The sequence below is a fragment of the Lithobates pipiens genome, unplaced genomic scaffold (genome assembly GCF_037356315.1).
Source record: "Lithobates pipiens isolate NorthernLeopardFrog02 unplaced genomic scaffold, aLitPip1_a1.2 Scaffold_19, whole genome shotgun sequence".
NCBI lineage: Eukaryota > Metazoa > Chordata > Amphibia > Anura > Ranidae > Lithobates > Lithobates pipiens.
The window spans coordinates 95,481,745-95,500,443 of NW_027507764.1; the positions used below are offsets into that span (position 1 = coordinate 95,481,745).

Below are 18,699 nucleotides of genomic sequence, written 5' to 3' on the forward strand. Positions count from 1 at the left end.
GGGAACCTCATCGGGGTCCCTGCTGGCCAACGCGTTTCAAAGGCCTATCCTTCATCACAGTAGCATCTATTTATTTTATTCTATGTTAATAACATTTGTGGGATAATGCACTTGGCCAGTGAGCCCTCTTTCTTTTATCTATCTCAACAAGGATTGCTCTCAGACCGCTATAAACATTATGTTCTACAAATGAAAGCATCATATTCAGTTGAAAAGATCCAACATATTATTCCTCTCGCATGGGGCATCATGATAACATTCAACCCACTTAAATCTGCACAACAGTATTTAAAATATGTATTAGATTTTTTTTATTTATTTTTTTTATTTTTAAATCTACATCTGAAAACTGCAGCGTAAAATTGGCATCTAGGGTGAGAAATTAAGATTTGGAAGTGGTAAACGGAAAATTATTGTTTAATCCTTTGTTGTCGCAGCATCTCAGCAGGGATGCAGCAGAAGGGATGAGAGGTTTCATACATCCCTGCCGGCCCCTTGCTGGGAAGCGATATGAGCGTGGGATTCAGTTATATGCATTTAATAATATTGTGCAGCTTTCTGGTTTCTCTAGAAGCAATTATTACAAGTCTCAGCCTTATTTCCATCATTTTAAAGGGCATCTCCAGGCAACAATCACTGAATTAATATAAATCCAGGAAGCACTGTATCTGTGCTCAAGTCAGAAAGCATAGGCAATGTAATTTAAAAATAATTTTATATACTCTATTCTAAACAAATTAGGCAGGTTTTTCATTGTGCTTTTACACATGTCTGACACCTTGTTACATTACTTTTTGATGTGCCACTGCCAAAGACTTGGGAGCACAGTAAAAGCACAGTAAAAAATCGATTTAAATCTTGAATCGAGTTGAGAGGTCAAATCGATTCAAAATGTAAGCAAATAGATTTTTTTTTCACCACCGCACTGGTCCTGAGGAGCTGTGGGTAGGAGTTTTTAGGCAAGGCCGTGGCATCGGCCTAGTCCACAGCATCGGCCTAGTCCGTGAGGCCGGATGCCGCGGACTAGGCCGGATGCCGCGGACTAGGCCGGATGCCGCGGACTAGGCCGGATGCCGCGGACTAGGCCGGATGCCGCGGACTAGGCCGGATGCCGCGGACTAGGCCGGATGCCGCGGACTAGGCCGGATGCCGCGGACTAGGCCGGATGCCGCGGACTAGGCCGGATGCCGCGGCCTCGCCTAAAAACTCCTCAGGGCCAGCACGGTGTCCATCAAAAAAAAATTTATTTGAATCGTGAATCAAGTTTTTTTTTTTTGTTTTGTTTTTGGGAAAACCGCTCAGCTCTAATTAGAACCAAAAAATAGACATTTAGCTATTGGCATGTGTACCGTGAGTCCATTTGTAAAGCTGAATATTTTGCTTTCAAGGTATACCACAGTCATAAATGAACTGGACAATGTAAAGCTCCATTCACAGCTGAGCATATCAATTTAATAGATTTTTTTGGCAAGTTTTTTCTTGCAGTTTACATTTTTTTTTTTTTTTTTTTTTTTTAAGCATTTTAGAAGCGTATTACAAGCATTTTACAGCTTTAGGAGTTTTTGTTTAGCCAATAGAAAGCACTAGGGGGAGGAGAGAGAGGAAATGAGGGGTGGACAGCTGCTATTTGAGCAGAAAAATCTCGTAAAACGCTCAAGTCAAGCATTTCTATTTTAGGCAAAAAACACTTGTAATCTTATAAAAAGCTGCTCATGTACTTTTTTGAGCTTCAAGCGACAGAGCGCTCAGATGTGAACAAGGGCCATTGAAATGAATGGGATTTGGCTTGTTGAGTATTTTAGAGCTACAAGCTTCAAGCAGAAAATCGCTCAGGTGTGAACAGGGCCAACCCATATATCATATATTAAATACACTAAGGCTCTATTGACAACTGGGTAATTTTCTGCTTGAAGCTTGTAAGCTCTAAAATGCTCTACAAGTCAAATTCCTTTCATTTCAATAGCCCCTGTTCATATATGAGCATTCTGTCACCTGAAGCAAAACCCCCAAAGCTCAAAAAAGTACATGAGCTTCTTTTTGGTAGATTACAAGCATTTTGGCCCCTTAGACTTCAATAGAAATGCCTGACTTGAGCGTTTTGTAAAAAGCTGCAAACAAAATCTTTGAAAACGGCCGAAAAAAAGACCACCAGTAAAATCGATACGCTCAGGTGTGAATGGAGACTCAGTAGCAAATAAGCATTGCCACCAAAGGACAGGAAGTGTGTTCCTGGCAGGATGACCTGATGAAAAGGAAGGGCAAAAAGCCCAAAAACAGAAAATGAATGCAGCCACCACATTTAGGGCCTGGTAAGCTGCAATATAAAATTTTTGTTTTTAGCGTTGAGAGTTGCTTTAATACAATATATTTTTACATATCACTAGTACAAGTACCTAAATCTTTCTTACTAACAACCTTTATCATACCTCCCAACTTTTTGAGAAGGGAATGAGGGACACCTATCAGCAAAAGTATGCAGGCATAGGACACCTACCATGCCCCCTTAAAGGAGAATTGTACAAAAAAACAAGATTGCTTTTTTATCACTACTACTCCTTTATATCGGCTCTGGGAATTTAAAAACGCAGCAATTTAGAAATTGGATAAAAGGTTTAGTGCTGGAAAACACTTTTTAATAGATACAAAGTGCCTTTTATATACATCTATATAGATCAGACCAAAATGAAGGACAAAGGGACATTGCTCCAAATCAGGGACAGTCCCTCAAAATCAGGGACAGTTGGGAGCTATGCCTTTATCAACACTTGTCTTATATTACTTAGGCTGGGAAAGGGATAGGGAAGGATTCAGGGATTGCTCCATACACATGTGCCGACAGAAACATGCTGAAATTCCCCCATAAACGTATGATTTATCAGTGAACTGCTGGTTCTTTGTCCAATGGTTAGGCTACGAGGTGATGCCCCACAACTCACCTGAAGTCTGTCGGCCCCTGCACAAATGGCAAGAGACTGCCATTCTGGGATATTTCAATAATGTTAAAAAGGTAAATAATAAAACACAAAGCACAGTTTTTTTGTAACACACAGCATGTACCCCCATCACCCATACACAATGGACACCCGACTGCATATTAAAAATGGCCCATTTTAGGGTGAGGCTTAATGTGCACAAGCTCTACATGTAAGAGAAACAGCAGTGTCACCCTCCTGGCTGTGTTGTCTGGCAGAGGTGTAGGAAGAGTCACAAAAGAGGATAAAAAGAATATCAAACCCTCTGGAAGATAAATCAGCACGTGATTTTCAACTGTGAATTGAGCTGTCTGTATTTAACTTTTCTCAAAGTTTTTACAGATTCATAGTTAGAGAACTCTTCACAATCACAAAATAGTTCTGAACCACTCTGTCTAAAATCTATGAGGAGTGTCTAGTGACATTGTCGGATATTGAAAAGTTGCTGGAAACAGTCCAAGGAGTGAAGAATTAAAACTCATTTACGCAGCTCTGGAACCTCCTCACTCGTGTTTGTATTAACAGTCCTCCTCTAAACAGAACATAATAGAACACACCTTGCAATATTAAATAACTGCTAAAAGCTTTCACTTTATTCAAATTGTTCCAATATACTCAACGCTTGGTCAAAGCTGTCATACCTCACAGCAGCAAAATTCAAGATCATATAATCAGAGTACTGTGCACCTAGACTGTGCAAAGAATATGTGCAACACAAAAGGGGATTCATTCACTTCCAGGAAAGCTCTTAACTTCTTCAGATATACTCTATAAAGTGGAAATCTCCTAATGAAGAGGGGTTTTAAAGTATAAAAAGCTGTTTCTCTGCTGTAACATAAAATTAGGGGCAAAATAAAAATAAAAACCTTTGCACTAGCTTCATAACAGTACAAATGGTTCTAAACTAGTAAACCTAGGTGTGCTGGTCATGAAGACCCAGATTTACTTAAACTGCAGAGTGCAAAATCTGCTTTCAGGATGTTTTTTCAAAGCTTAATTAAACAAGCTGAAGTTAGAAGCTGATTAGTCTTCGCTGCACCAGATTTTTCACTCTCCAGTTATAGTAAATCAGCACCCCTGTATACTAGCTGGGTCAGACCTTTAAGTTGATGTGAACTTTAAAGCAGCCCAGCACCTAAAAGTGAAAGTACAGAGGTGCCACTCATAAGCCCCCACCTACTTTTGTAAACTTGAGAACATATTGGTAAGCTTTTTACCATCAAGTTGGTTTCCCTTTTTATTTATAGATCCTTGAGATAGTTTACATTCAATTTAATGTGCATCTCCAGGAAAAACCTTATTCTTTTAGTTTTGGACAGGGTAGAGAAAGGTTAGAACCTACATGTTTTTATTGTTGTCAGAGTCCCCATTGGAGGAATTCACTCTCGATTTGGACAGGTGACCACTGACTCAGAAACTGAAGGGGAACCAATATTGTAGAGCGGTCCTCAAAACATCCAATGGGGACACTAGTTGTGGGAAAAACTGTCTAAGGACCCTTTTCAGGGGGATGAGCCCTCTTACGTTTAGGTGGATCGGAGGGTAGTCAGATGCAAATGGAGGCAGAGCCCATTTACACCCAGCCACCCATACAGCAGAGCGGGCTCCCCCCATGAGCACTCTGCAGAAACTGAGCAGACGCATGTGTGTCATCCACCCGCTCTGCTGTGAGCTGATCCCCTGCTGATCACAAGACTCTGCCCCATGTGAAAGGGGCCTAAATGGGGAATTTCCCTGATTTTAGGTGATCTCCTCTAACTTCTAGTTGCATCTCTAAGACAGCAAGCAAAAAGAAAAACTTCCAAATGGTAAACAGACAAAAAAAAATCTTCTCTACACTATCCGAAACTTAAAAAAAAAATTAAAAAAAAAAAAGTTTTGCCCAAACCTATATTTGGATCCATAACCCAAAGGTTACACCAGTACACCTTTAATAAAGGACCCAATTTAAACTATTCCATAATGAAAGGCTGGATGCTTCCTTATGGCCATATGTTAGAAAGGAACAGGTGCATGAGCATATTACTTGGCATCTCTTTTGCCAAAACTAGGATATAATATTAATTTGTCCACTCCAAAATTACTCAGCAAAAAACCCTAACCATTGGCAAGCAAAACTGTTGTTGACGGAATAGGCTACAAAAAAAGGACACATCACAATTTATCTATGGATCACGTACAAACATGTATCCCGCTGCAAATCTCTCAATGACACAGATAATTATTTCTGTAATTAAAATTAGAGACAATTATCTACAAGAGCAGCTTCCATTACACTGGTAATCTACTAGGAAACATTCAATTACTGTATGTCTAACGCAGATGTAATAGACACGGTTATGGATCATAAAAAACATTCAATGCTTAAAAATAAAAGTTCTCACTTGATCATGACTTAAGGGTGGAAATAAAAATACTCCCAATGAGACTACATGTATTTAAAATTTTCTGCAGAATAGTTTTTTTTTCTCCACATTTAAGTAGTCAATCATTTACCGGCTGATAGGCCATTCTATGTAACAGGATTAAATTGGGGAAGAAGAAAAAAAATTAGACTGGCGGAATATAATAGTGAAATAGTGTCAACGTGAGATGCAGTCATGTGACCTGCCTGATCTCTGCTATCTCTCTCCAAAGTCCTCAAGACTTTATTCTCTCCTTTCATTCATTTTAAAGAGAGAATTTCGAAGTGATGGAACCTATGAAGTTTCTGGCGTTACAAAAGCAGAAATTGGGAGTATTATACCTTTTTGAAACTGATTTAAATTATTCCCCGAATTATCTGAAAACTGAAGCCAGCATCTTCAGCATAACTGGCTTTTCTGAAGACCAAAATGACTGCTTTCCCATTGGGTTTCTTCATTCAGACAATAATACACTATATGGGGAAAGGTTAGTGCATAGCTGACCATCAGCCCTACATGAGCTTGCTGGACACATTCAAAAAATTACATTTTATGTTTTTTGTTTTGTTTTTATTATTATTAACAGCCTCATGTTGGTAAGACAACCTGGCTTACAATCAGCACTGTAGCTTACCAATAAGGTGTAGACTTGAGGTGAGGACTCTATCAAGGCTTCTCACCCAAAATAGATCAAGCAACGTCTTTGCGGAGCTGGTTTTGCATGCAGGAACATTGCCACGCTGGAATAAAAACATCTTTGTTCTCAAATTGCTACCACAAGGTTGGACATGCGCATCCGTCTATGCCAGGCGTGTCCAACCTTTAGACCTTCCTGGGCTACATTGGAAGAGGAGAAATTTTTTGGGCCACATATAAAATACACTAACTGATGAGCAGAAAAAGTCTGGCCGATCAAGTTAATGATCACCAACACCCACTTGCCCTATAGCAGTTTTACTGCTACAGGGTGGCTATGCAGGATCACATACAATATCTCACAAACACACAGGGCATTCACAACATTGCCCCAATCTACATCACCAACCTCATCTTCAGATATGACCCAAAGTGTTCCCTCTGCTCCTCCCAGGACCTCCTGCTCACTAGCGCCCTTATTACCCCCTCCCATGCTCGCCTTCAGGACTTCTCCAGAGCCTCTCCCATCCTCTGGAACTCCCTTCCCCGGTATATACAATCAGCCCCTACACCTTTAGGAGATCCCTGAAAACTAATTTATTCGGGGAAGACTATCCCACACCCACCTAAAAACTGATCCCAAGCCACCCCCATCAAATAACCTTTTGTACCACCCCCCCCCCCTCCCCTTTAGAATGTAAGCTCTACCAGCTGGGCCCGTCTGTACCTTTTGTATTGAACTGTACTGTAATTGTTTTGTCCCCCCTATACATTGTAAAGCGTTGCGTAAACTGTTGGCGCTATATAAATCGTGTATAAAAATAATAAAAAGTGAGTACACCCCTCACATTTTTGTAAATATTTTATTATATCTTTTCATGTGAGAACACTGAAGAAATTACACTTTGCTACAATGTAAAGTAGTGAGTTTACAGCTTGTATAACCGTATAAATTTGCTGTCACCTCAAAATAACTCAACACAGCCATTAATGTCTAAACTGCTCACAACAAAAGTGAGTACACCCCTAATTGAAAATGTCTCTCCCTTTGGAGACTGGGCCGCAGTCCAGTATTCCAACATGATAGCGACCCCAAACATACCTCCAAGACAACCACTGCCTTGCTAAAGAAGCTGAGGGCAAAAGCATGGACTGGCCAAGCATGTCTCCAGACCTAAACCCTATTGAGCATCTGTGGGGCATCCTCAAATGGAAGGTAGAGGAGCACATCCACCAGCTCTGTGATGTCATCATGGAGGAATGGAAGAGGACTCCAGTGGCAACCTGTGAAGCTCTGGTGAACTCCGTGCCCAAGAGGGTTAAGGCAGTGCTGGAAAACAATGGTGGCCACACAAAATATTAAAGTATTACATTAAGTATTCATTCCTAAAGTTGATAATAAAAGGTGGCAACCTGTGAAGCTCCGGTGAACTCCATGCCCAAGAGGGTTAAGCCAGTGCTGGAACATTTGGACATTCTCACTTAGGGGTGTACTCACTTTTGTTGCCAGTGGTTTAGACATTAATGGCTGTGTGATGAGTTCATTTGAGGGGGCAGCTAATTTAGACTGTTATACAAGCTGTACACTCACTACTTTACACTATAGCAAAGTGTAATTTATTCAGTGTTGTCACATGAAAAGATATAATAAAATATTTATAAAAATGTGAGGGGTGTACTCACTTTTGTGAGATCCTGGGACCCGTGGTAGGGCCGGCCCTGGATGCCATCAAATTCGAGTGGAGATATCTGAATGATGCCTGCAGCTACAGGCATCATTCAGATATCTTTATTTAAAGCTGCCGATTACCTGCATCGTAATAACAATCATATCAACTGTTCAGCTGCTTGATCGTTCTTACAGGCAGCGGGAGGGGATGTCCCCCCCTCCCGCTGCCCTCGGGTTCTTCTTCCGGTTCGCCGGTACGATTGGCAAGAGGGAGAAGGAACCGGTCAATCCCAGAAGTTGACCATAAAGCATCCAGCGAGCCAGATGGCCCCATGCGCAATGTTATGGCGTCATCCGGCCTTTACATTTGGAAAAATGCCACTGCCTCGGTTAGGAAGCCAGGATGTTTTTTTTTTTTTTTTTAGGTGTCCCAGCCTAGAGGCGAAATGTGGGGACTTATAGAACCCAGATCTTGCTGCAAAGAGGACCTGTCACACACTATTCCTATTACAAGGATGTTTACATTTCTTTTAATAGGAATAAAAGTGATCAAAATTTAAAAAGGAATAAAAGTAAAAAAAAAAATAAAAAAATAAAGTGCCCCCCCTCCCCATGTACTAGAAGCGAACATATACATAGGTTGCGCCCACATATGTAAACAATGTTCAAACCACACATGTTGAACGTTACAGCGCGAGAAATATTTCTAGTTCTAGACCGCCTCTAACTCTAAACATGTAACCTGCAAAAAAAAATTAAGGCGATCACCTATGTAGATTTTTAATTGCCAAAGTTTGAAATTGCGCATACTCGTGGAATGGCGCCAAAGTGTGACATGTTGGGTATCTATTTACTTGGCTTAACATCTTTCACATTATGCAAAAAAATTGGGCTGGGTGGCCACGGAGAGTACAGCGACTAATAAAATTGCAATTTCCATTAGATTACCTCAAATGGCAACCCAGAAGGGATAGGTTCCCCATTCTTGCCCCTACATTATCAAATTCCTTGGCAGTTTGGGATAGAGCTGGTACAACCCTAAGCTGGTCTCTTCCTTTTCCCCCCAGCCCATCTTTTCAACAACCCAGCCTTTCCCCCTGGTCGAGACCCTGAAGCTTTCTGTTGATGGCTCCTCAACAAGGGTTTGTACCACATTGGTCACTTCCTTAACCCCCCCCCCCAGCCCTTTCACGTTAACACATTATAAGTCACTGCTGAAGATGCCGATGTTGGAAACTTAGATATTTTTTTTTTATTTCTCATTTCAGTCATTAGGCCCTGAGGTACATCAGGACCCCAAAGTGACCCCCCTATGAGAGTTGGTGTGAACAGGATGATGGACAAAGGGGAGGGATTTCTATTATTTACCAGTTCTTGCTTGGCTCTAGTGTCAAATTGCCTTACATGTGGATGTGGGACTTGGATTTAGCCTCTAAGAAAGATTTGGACTATTGGCACGCCTCCTTTCATGCTGCCTATAAAAGTATACTAAATGTCTCTTTAGTGGAGGCGAGTGTTAAGGTCCTTATGAGATGGTATATGGTTCCAGCACGTCTTGCGAGGCTCTTACCGACCTCCTCAACTTCATGTTTTCGGGGCTATCCATGGGTACCATGTTGCACGTTTCGTGGGAATGCCCTCAAATCAGGGGCTTCTAGCGTAAAAGTCTTTGTGATAAAACGCAAAGTAATGGATATACCCCTTCCACAGCCACCCTATATAGCTCTATTTAATAAAAAGGTTGATGGCAGTGCTACTCAAAGGCTGAACCATTTTATGTTATTGGCTGCCAAACTTTCCATAGCTCGATACTGGAAGCGCCCCTCAGTTCATATTGCTATGTTTAGGCGCAACATTTCCTGGATAATGCTCAATGAGCACCTAGCAAACAAGCTTACTGATCTGAGCCACGGTTTAAGAAGGTATGGGAACTGTGGGCTAGTTACGTCAACATTGAGTTGTAGGAGTTATCCTATTGTATACATCCTGCTCAGGACATCCTAGTTCAAGGTGCTTTTGTAGTTCTCTCTCCCTCTTCTGTTAACTATCTTCTTTCCCCCTCTGGCCAAGTAGTCTGATCTTCGGACTGGGCTCCCTCTCTTCCCTTTTTTTTTTTTTCTCTTCCTCTATATAATTAAGTGATTTGTTCTCATGCTTGGGGTTAGTCCCTGTGTTTTGCTTCAAGTTGACCTAAGGTCGACAGGGGGGGTGACCCCCCCCCCCCCCCTCATGGTTTATTTTCTTGTGTGATCACTTGGCCTAGTCTAGTGTTTTTTTTTTTTTTTTTTTTTTTGCTTATTTACTCATCGAGTGTCTGTCTGTTTTGCGCTATGTTTTAGTGTAAAATGACATTTATGCTGTATTATGGTTGGGGCTCCAACCTGTGCAACCCTTACTATACAATCACATTTTTGTATTTGGACTTTCTTATTACAATAAAACAGCTTGAAAGAAAAAGGAAAGTGGATGCTGGTAAGCACACAGCCTAGATATAAATAGCCTTCACTAGGGGAGTTTTAGGGAGGAATATACTTTTTATTTTTTTTTGTCTACTAGAATAAGTCTCTCTGGAGCTTACCCTGCAGATCTTAAAAATGAAAGGCTGACAAAGGAGGCGTGGCCTTGCCTCCGAAAGGCGTTTCTATAGACCACTATCATGGCAGGTTGCACCAGATCTGACAGCTTCAATCTGTCTTCTCCCCAAGAGACCCAACTGGCATCTTCCTGATTTCATTATGGCCATGGCAGAGACTCATACACTGCGCCCACTCTTTGTGCTGACACTGTCCACAAGGTTGTATTAACTCATTAATTGTGTATTTTAGATCTTCTTACTTTTGTTTATATTAAACGTTACTGCAGCAGAGGTGGTTTTGCGCTTCTCTTCCCCCTTCCTTGCATTTGGTTTCCACAGCCATAGGGTTCCCAGGCTGGCATAGAAGCAGCCTCACCACCAGCAGAGCAGCAGCCATACTTAGGACAACTTTATGTGCAAATGACCTTGAATATGCCTTATATTGGACTATTTTGGAACTTAACACTATTTGGATTGATTGAATCATTCATAAGCCAACTATTGCAGTACACATTTTTTCCAACTATTTGGCTCTTAGCGCTGAGTTGCACACTGTGTGTTATTCATTTTCTTGTAGTGCCGTTAATACACCTGCAACTTTATTCTGAGTTCATCATTCCATAAGTGCAAAGAAAAATGTAGTATTCACAGGGCGAGTAAACCATATTCTGCTTTTGCCCTGGCTTCAATATATTTACAACTGTATTACTTGTGTTACACTAGTAACAAGGGATGAAAAAACAAAAAGACTATCGTTAGGAGATTCTCTCTCCAGGGTGAATGGTAGTAGTCAACCGGAATAGAGTAAATCATGAAAATACAGCATTATGGCCAATAGATGGAGCTGACGATCATCTAGTGACTATAATGAATTTATTCATTATTTAACGGGGCGGCACAGTGGTGAAGTGGGTAGCATTCTCGCCTTGCAGTAAAAAGGGTCGCTGGTTCGAATCCCAACCACTACACTACATGTCTGGAGTGCATATTCTCCCTGTGCCTGTGTGGGTTTCCTCTGGGTATTCTGGTTTCCTCCCACACTCCAAAGACATGCTAAGTTAAGTTAATTGGGCTTCTGTCTAAATTGGCCCTAGTATATGAGTTTAGTATATGAGACCTTAGATTTCCAAGCTCCTTGTGGGTAGGGACTGATGTGAATGTACAATGTATATGTAAAGTGCTGTGTAAATTGACAGCCCAATATAAGTACCTTAAATAATAATACTAATAATAAATAATATTTATTAGATGCACTCTATACTGTATGAAGGATACCATTTGACCTGTACTGAAATAGCCTAACATTAGAATTTGTACCTATTTGCACAAAACAAATGTACAAGGGGTTTAACTGGACAAAAAATGCTCACTTATTTTTATGTTTTACTTATTTATTTTATTAAAAAGTGTTAGGTGAAGTCACAGATTCAAAAGGCGAATCAGAAATGCCACAATTTATAAAAGATCATTGAAAAGAAAATGTGTTAAAATGTGGGAAAACAAAAAAATCAAGTCCCAAGGACAGCGGAACAGCAATGTCTCTTACCTTTCTTGAGTTGGATGTATAGCTTCTTTCCTTTTTTGGTATTGTAACCGCTGGCAGGGGAGCAGTTAGCGCCACGCTGTGGTGAAGGGGTGAGGCCGGTTGGTGGTTTTCCTGCTGAATTGATACTATGAGGTAGGTGTGAGTAAGAGTCCATTGGCTCTGTCTGGTTTCCCTGTCGGGCAACTCTCTGCAGTGTCTGCTCAGGACCGGGAACTCTCTGCAGTGTCTGCTCAGGACCGGGAACTCTCTGCAGTGTCTGCTCAGGACCGGGAACTCTCTGCAGTGTCTGCTCAGGACCGGGACTGTGAAAGTTCCTGTTGTCCATGATCTGGTGGTCGGAGGCATGTTGGCTGGAGTAATAGCTGTTGTTCTCACTTTGAGATAGTTGTTCATACGGTTCTTTGTTAGCAGCAGGCACCACATGGAACCAAATCATGGGCGAGCGCATGGCTTGACGGAACATATGCTGTGCTCTGGATAGATGAGATAAGATTATCAAATTATGAAATTGTTAGGAATATAATTATGCTTTCTAATTATGCAAAATGAGGTGCTGTGTGCCACTATGGAGATAGGAAATTATTTATAGAAAAAAATAAGTCTTTGCAGTCACTTGTTAGTATGTCACAGTTGGTCCCAATTAATGAGTATTTGTAATGTGCACAAAACAGTCAAAAATAGCAGAGAAAAAAATGAAAAACGGGAAATCTGGGATTTACAAATCCAAAGCAAAAACCTGGTCTGTGCTTTGTATATTTTATATAATCAGTCAAAAAATTTTACATCAAATCTAATGTAGAACATGCACCTCCAATCTGAACAGCTGATGTGCAGTATGGACCCATCAAGAGGACTGAAAGACACACAAATTAATCTATCCCATTAGAATCCAGTATGAACATATTTCTGACTTGTGCTGGTTCTGGAAACATTAAAGCTGAACTCCAAGGCATATAAAACACAAATGGTGCCTGTTATTGTTTGTAACTTTTTATATCTCAATAAATACTTTTTGGAAAAAAAAAACCACAAATGAATGAAGCTTTGTATTTATTAATTTAAGTGTAGTTTTTAAAACAGGCAGTTTAAGTACCTGGATTTGATTTGGTACCTTGCAAACCCACAGTACAACAGAACTAAGAAACAGCACAAAAAGCCAATCAGTTGTGCTGGTATGCTTATGTGCCAAGAAAACGAGTATCCCACAAGAGTGACAGAGGAGCTCGTCTGTCTGCTGCTTCTCCTTTCTCTGTCCAATCACAGGCTATGGAAGGAACAAAACCCTTAGGCACCATTCACACTTGTGTGACTTGGGACATGAAAAATTGCAGCCCATTCTTTTTAATGGTACCCGTTCAGATTGATGTGACTTAAAGTTGCAGTGATTTTGAAAAGGTGACTGCACCAAAGTGTAAAGTCAGGTCAGTCACACTGAAAATTGTGCGACTTTTGAGTCACGCTAGTGTGAATAGAAACAAAGTATAACTAAAGACAAGCTGTATTTATTTACTTTTAATTTGGATAGAGTGGAGAGGTATTACAACACCTGTAAGGTTTTAATTGCTATGCCCCTGTAAGGGATTTTCACCCTCTCTATTTGTCATGCTTACCGCTGTCATCAAAAGTGAAAGAAAATCAAATTTTTGGTTGTCACCAGACCAGGAATAGAGGGGAAATCTTTCAACGGAGACACTAGTTAGGGTGACGCGGGCATCAACCAGGGATACCCTTAATTTTTGAGGGGTTTCCTCTCACCCACTGTTTGGGCTATGGGACAGAAAGTGAAGGGAAACCACACCAATGGGACACATGGAAAAAAACGAAAAACTGATGGGGTTATATTCCTCCCTTACTCTATCCAAAAATGCCTCATGTTTTCTACATTAAGTGTAACGTAATTATAAAAATCTTGCCCTGCCAAATGAGGCTGTGTTGTGTGACAGAGCTGTGTAAATCTCAGGACAACATGGACAAAGAAAAAAAAAGATATGACAGGTATGACAATTCCCTTATATGTATTGCATTTGTTTATTTAGTTGTTTACTGTAGTTCAGCTTTAAAATGTCAAGCTATAACTGAAGGCCAACTATACCCGTATATGAAATGGCCTTTCCAATTCAAGTCCCTGCATCTTCTGGTTTTTAGCCCAGATGAAGTGCTGTGCACTGGATGGATGAATTGAAATGTCCATATGCATGATATTCATTTTAATATATTTTGCAGAGAAAAACTGATTCACGAACATAACCACTTTGATTATTGCTCTTAAAAATATTGCTAACTTCTTACTGGCTTTAATAGTGAGTTTCTATGAGATTGCCTTTTGAAGAGGGCAGAGACTGAAGCACAAGAAGAAGACAATACCTAATTTCACATAAAGTGGAAAAGGGTTAAAACCTCTATCATTTTTATTGCCACTTGTGTCCCCACTGGGGAGATTCATCCTCAGTTTGTCCTTTGGATACAAAGCGATAAGAAATACACATACTCACAGTTGTCTGGAGCAGTGGTTCTCAATCCTGTCCTCAAGTAACCACAACAGGCCATGTTTTAGGAATTTCTCTTAGATAAAATAGATGTCCAAAATACCAAGCCATTAACTATATTGCAAAGGTGCTTTAAATCAAAGGAAAATCTGTAAACATGGTCTTTTGGGGGTACTTGAGGACAGGGTTGAGAACCAATGGGACAACTGTTCTGCTGACAGAAATGATCTGCTCTTTTTGTAAAGGTATCATCTAATTTTCTGTTGTGCCTCCAGAAGCTCACCAATGAGACAACCAAATTAGAAAAAAATGTTTTTTTGATACAGATAAATTTACCTATGCTATAAACCCAAAGATATATGGGCACTCTTCCAAATAATTGAGTTACAGTGTTTCCAGAAAAGGGTACCAGCCAGGACTTACTCGTCACCATTTGCCACTCCCAACCCCACCCCTAAACATGTCCTCAAATTATCTCATGAAATTACACTCAAATGTTTTAAGAAAAATTAAGTTACACAAATAAACACCAACAACAACTTTAACATAAAGCATATTTCATTGATCTATGATCAACAAAATAAGGATAAAATACGATTGGCTACTATAGGCACTGTACACATTACTGCCTCGTTAAGCAAATATTTTAACACCATATTAAATATAGCATTAAAAAAAATGTAAAACCAATTAATTACACTTTCCCTGATTTAGGATGCACAGACATTTTACAGCAGAACACAGCACTGGACAGGGGAGCGGGAGCTGCCAAAGTTAACTTTTCCTATTAATAAGCTTGTGACTGGTTTCAAGGTGGTCCTGAGCAACCAATCACCAGCTTGTTAATAGGAAAAGTAAACTTTGGCAGCTCCTTCCCTGACTCCACCGCATGTAGTTCTTTGCTGGTATGCCAGGCCTTCTTGCTAAGAGAAGCGGGACAAAGCTAGGGGGACAACTGTCTTCCATTCAACCCCAACTGCCACCCCTCCCCCCCCAAACCTGATGAGGCTCCATACTCACCCTCAGCTGTTTTCCACTTGCCTAATTTGATCAGGCGAGTGGAAATTGAGGGTTGATTAATACTACTGTATACAGATACATTTTTAATAGTTACTTACAACCTTGTGTGAAGTTTTAGGGAGGCCTTTTTCTGTTCCATAGAGCTAGGTCCATAAAAAAAAACGGCTTGAGGAGTTTGGTGTGGAGGAACTGAAATTGCCTATACAAAACCCTGACCTCAACCCTATTGAACACCTTTGGAATGAACTGGAATGCAGATTGCAACACTGGTCTTCTAGTCCAACATCAGCACCTGACCTCACAAATGCTCTCTTGGCTGAATGGGCACAGACTCGCGCAGACACACTTCTTGTAGAATAGTAAAAGAATTAAAGAACAAATTCAAGCTTAATTTACCTATACACCTTACTGACTTGATCCTATTTTATAAGGGAACATATGAATAACTTGGAAACTGCTGCCAGACTAACCCAGGGTTTAACACCTAGTGGAAGTGGCATACAGCCTGCAATATCAGAAGAAGTTAACAAATTTCTAATAGTGAATGTGTTTTTTTATTAAAGAAATGACATTAATTCCAAAATCAAATGTTAAAAATAAATTAGTGCAAATTAACTCCTCTGTCCCAAGCCAAATCCTACCGCACTGCCTATACAGAGCCACCCACACTCCAAATACACTCCAATGACATCACATGGATCCCAGTTTATTCTGACCACAAAAAGTATCCCTCACCCCCAATGTGTTTCAGCCAACAGGGCTTCTTTGCAAAAATCAAATAAATAAAACCAAAAAAACACAACTTTGAAATACATTTGTCAAGTTATTAAATGTATTGTTGAGAGGTTTTGTGCAACTGTTCATTTGAGAATCTACTAGTGTATGTCCAGCTTTGCTCTGTCCAATACTGAAAAGCCTAACAAAAATGTGTCGATAGTGTAAAAAAGTAATTGACGACTTCCCCCTTATGTGTCTCCTCACAGGTTACGTTGAGGATTACATTATGCCTAGTTGCTAAAAAAAAACAGCCTTGCGACTCAAATCTTTCCAATACAATGAATAAAATAGAGTATGATGGATATAAAAAAAGTGTCAAATTCTAGCAAAATTACATTGTGACAGAGAGAAACACAGTCTAAGTAGGGGCTAATTTACAGGAAGTGAAATAACTCGTATCAACCAATCAGGGAGGATATTCCACTCAAGGAAACTGGTTGCTAGTGGTTATAGAAATCTGCAAGTCATCCATATGCTTTCCACATTCTTAGAGAACAAGATCTATAAACATAGAATTATGATATAGAAACGGTACATCCCGTTTTATTTACCTAACCAAAAAAAAAAAAAAAACAGCAACTGACTGCTGCACATTTTCCAGAAGGCAAAAAAACACTGAAAACCAGACAAGTGATATATTTGAGAACTGCTTCAATGTGTGCCAGCCAGCGGCGCTACTCTAACTTCTATCAATTCCCAGGATTTACATCTAAAATATTAACAAACATGTTAAATACATCAAAGAACACTGCCAAGTTCAGGAGGAAAGTTATTGCCAAGCTACAGAACTAGACAAGGAATTGAACACAGCTGGACTTGACGGGGGAGGATACAAGCAGAGCAAACCGTCTGTAGAAATAGGTGAAAATGATCAGAAAGCACAAACAGATAGAAAATGCTACTAAAAGCATCTTGAGATAAATGAATTTGCTATATACAGTATTGTGGAAACATTTTAGTCACTTGTAAAAAATGCTATCAAATGAGGATGTTTTAATTTGTCAACTAACCTCTTGCGCCTTGGCAATTCTTTAAAGGGGCTCTAAAGCCCAGGAGGCAGAGTTGGGCTTTCACAATTATGAGACTGGTGTGATTGTCTGTCCCTGATCACATGACTAGAACCTGTCCAGTAGCTCCCAAATATGAACAATCACCAGAAACAACTCAGTCACTGAGCTGGCAGCCAACTCCAGAGCCAAATTCCTGAGCTGCTACATAAGGAACAACCTGGTCCTCTCCGATAGATAAATTGATCTGTCCAAAAACTGGCTCCACAATGACAGAATGTGGCAATGTAGAGATCTTGAGTGAAACGTTGAAATAGGACATCCGGTAAAGAGGTTCCCATTAGACCCAGAATGCTCTTTCAAAAGCAAGAGTCAGGTGGCTCTTTGGCTGGAAAGTCTGAATCTGAGAAAAGAATTTTGAAACTTTTCCAACAATTTCTAAAGGTCAAGGTCTAATGTCAAGATTCAGCCACATTTCTGAAATTTCTGTCATTGTCCAACAGAGCTCATGCAGACTGTTCTATAAACAGAAAGTTGTCTGAGTATGCCACAATAGGGATGCCACAAGAGAGCAAATGGACAAGTCACAGAGCCAGCACATTGGTGAATACCTGAGGATGAGAGGCCAAAGGGCAGGGCCACAAAATTGTAGTGCAGGGGCCCATCAGCAAAGCATAGGAATTGCCGTTGTGCTGGAAAGATAGGGACAAGTAGGCAAGCATCAGTTTTTAGAACAACAGAAGCTAGAAAGTGTACGTGGTGAAGGTTGGTGGTAAAGGTGAAGGTCCCTGGTGAACAGATTTTTTTTGTTTTATTCCATGCAGACTTTTTGGACTCCAATGAAGACATACTGCGCTTTAGTACACAGAAAAGGGCAAATTCCCCCTTTGGGCTTCAAAGTAGTGAACAATTTGGAGAAAAACCCATGTAACTATTTAGCCAAATGAACTACAGTAATGATATTGTGACCCAAGCAACCCAGGAAGGCTCAATGCATATCTGCAAAATTAGAGATGGGCTTGGGCTTGTTTGGGATCCTAGTCCTAACCCACCTGCCTGATCCCACTAGGAAGCTGACACTGCACACCACTAATCACAGCCATTGAGACATTTCCCAATCTGTGTAGCTGCAGACTGGGAAATGTCTCACTGCCTGTGATTAGCAGTGTTGGCTTCCTAGCAGGATCGGGATGGTGGGTTAGGACCAGAATCTGAAAATGCCCGAGCCCATCTCTACTGCTAATCTGTGCGGTGACACAGGAAGCCTGAAGGTCAGAAACAGAGTAGGGGGGCAGGGAGTGAATTTCTAGTGTAAAGCCTTGTGGTATCACATTCTGCACCTAAGGCCGCGTACACACGCGGGGACTGTTCGCTCAACTTTGTTCGTCAGTTTCAGCGGACAGTCCGCTCAAAATTAGCATGGACGGACTTGCCCACACACGACGAACGAACAGTCCGCTGAAACCGTGCGCGATGACGTGAACGGCACGTACGACGGGACTAGAAAACGACGTCCTATACACTGCAATGCAACCTTCGGCGTGTAAATTCTTTCTGAGCATGCGCGAGACTTAGTTTGACGAACAAGCCTACACACGGGCGGACT

At 40.7% G+C, this 18,699-nt stretch overlaps 1 protein-coding gene across 11 annotated transcripts in view; it reads right to left on the minus strand.

The window, feature by feature from the left end:
* The window catches only part of PARD3 (par-3 family cell polarity regulator), an 835,070-nt gene that overhangs the window by 438,910 nt on the left and 377,461 nt on the right, over positions 1–18,699 (minus strand). For all 11 annotated transcript variants that reach the window (XM_077491101.1, XM_077491100.1, XM_077491097.1 and 8 more), the window contains one exon: positions 11,804–12,276. In XM_077491101.1, coding sequence (XP_077347227.1) covers positions 11,804–12,276 — 473 coding nt within the window. The remainder of the gene's footprint in view (positions 1–11,803; positions 12,277–18,699) is intronic.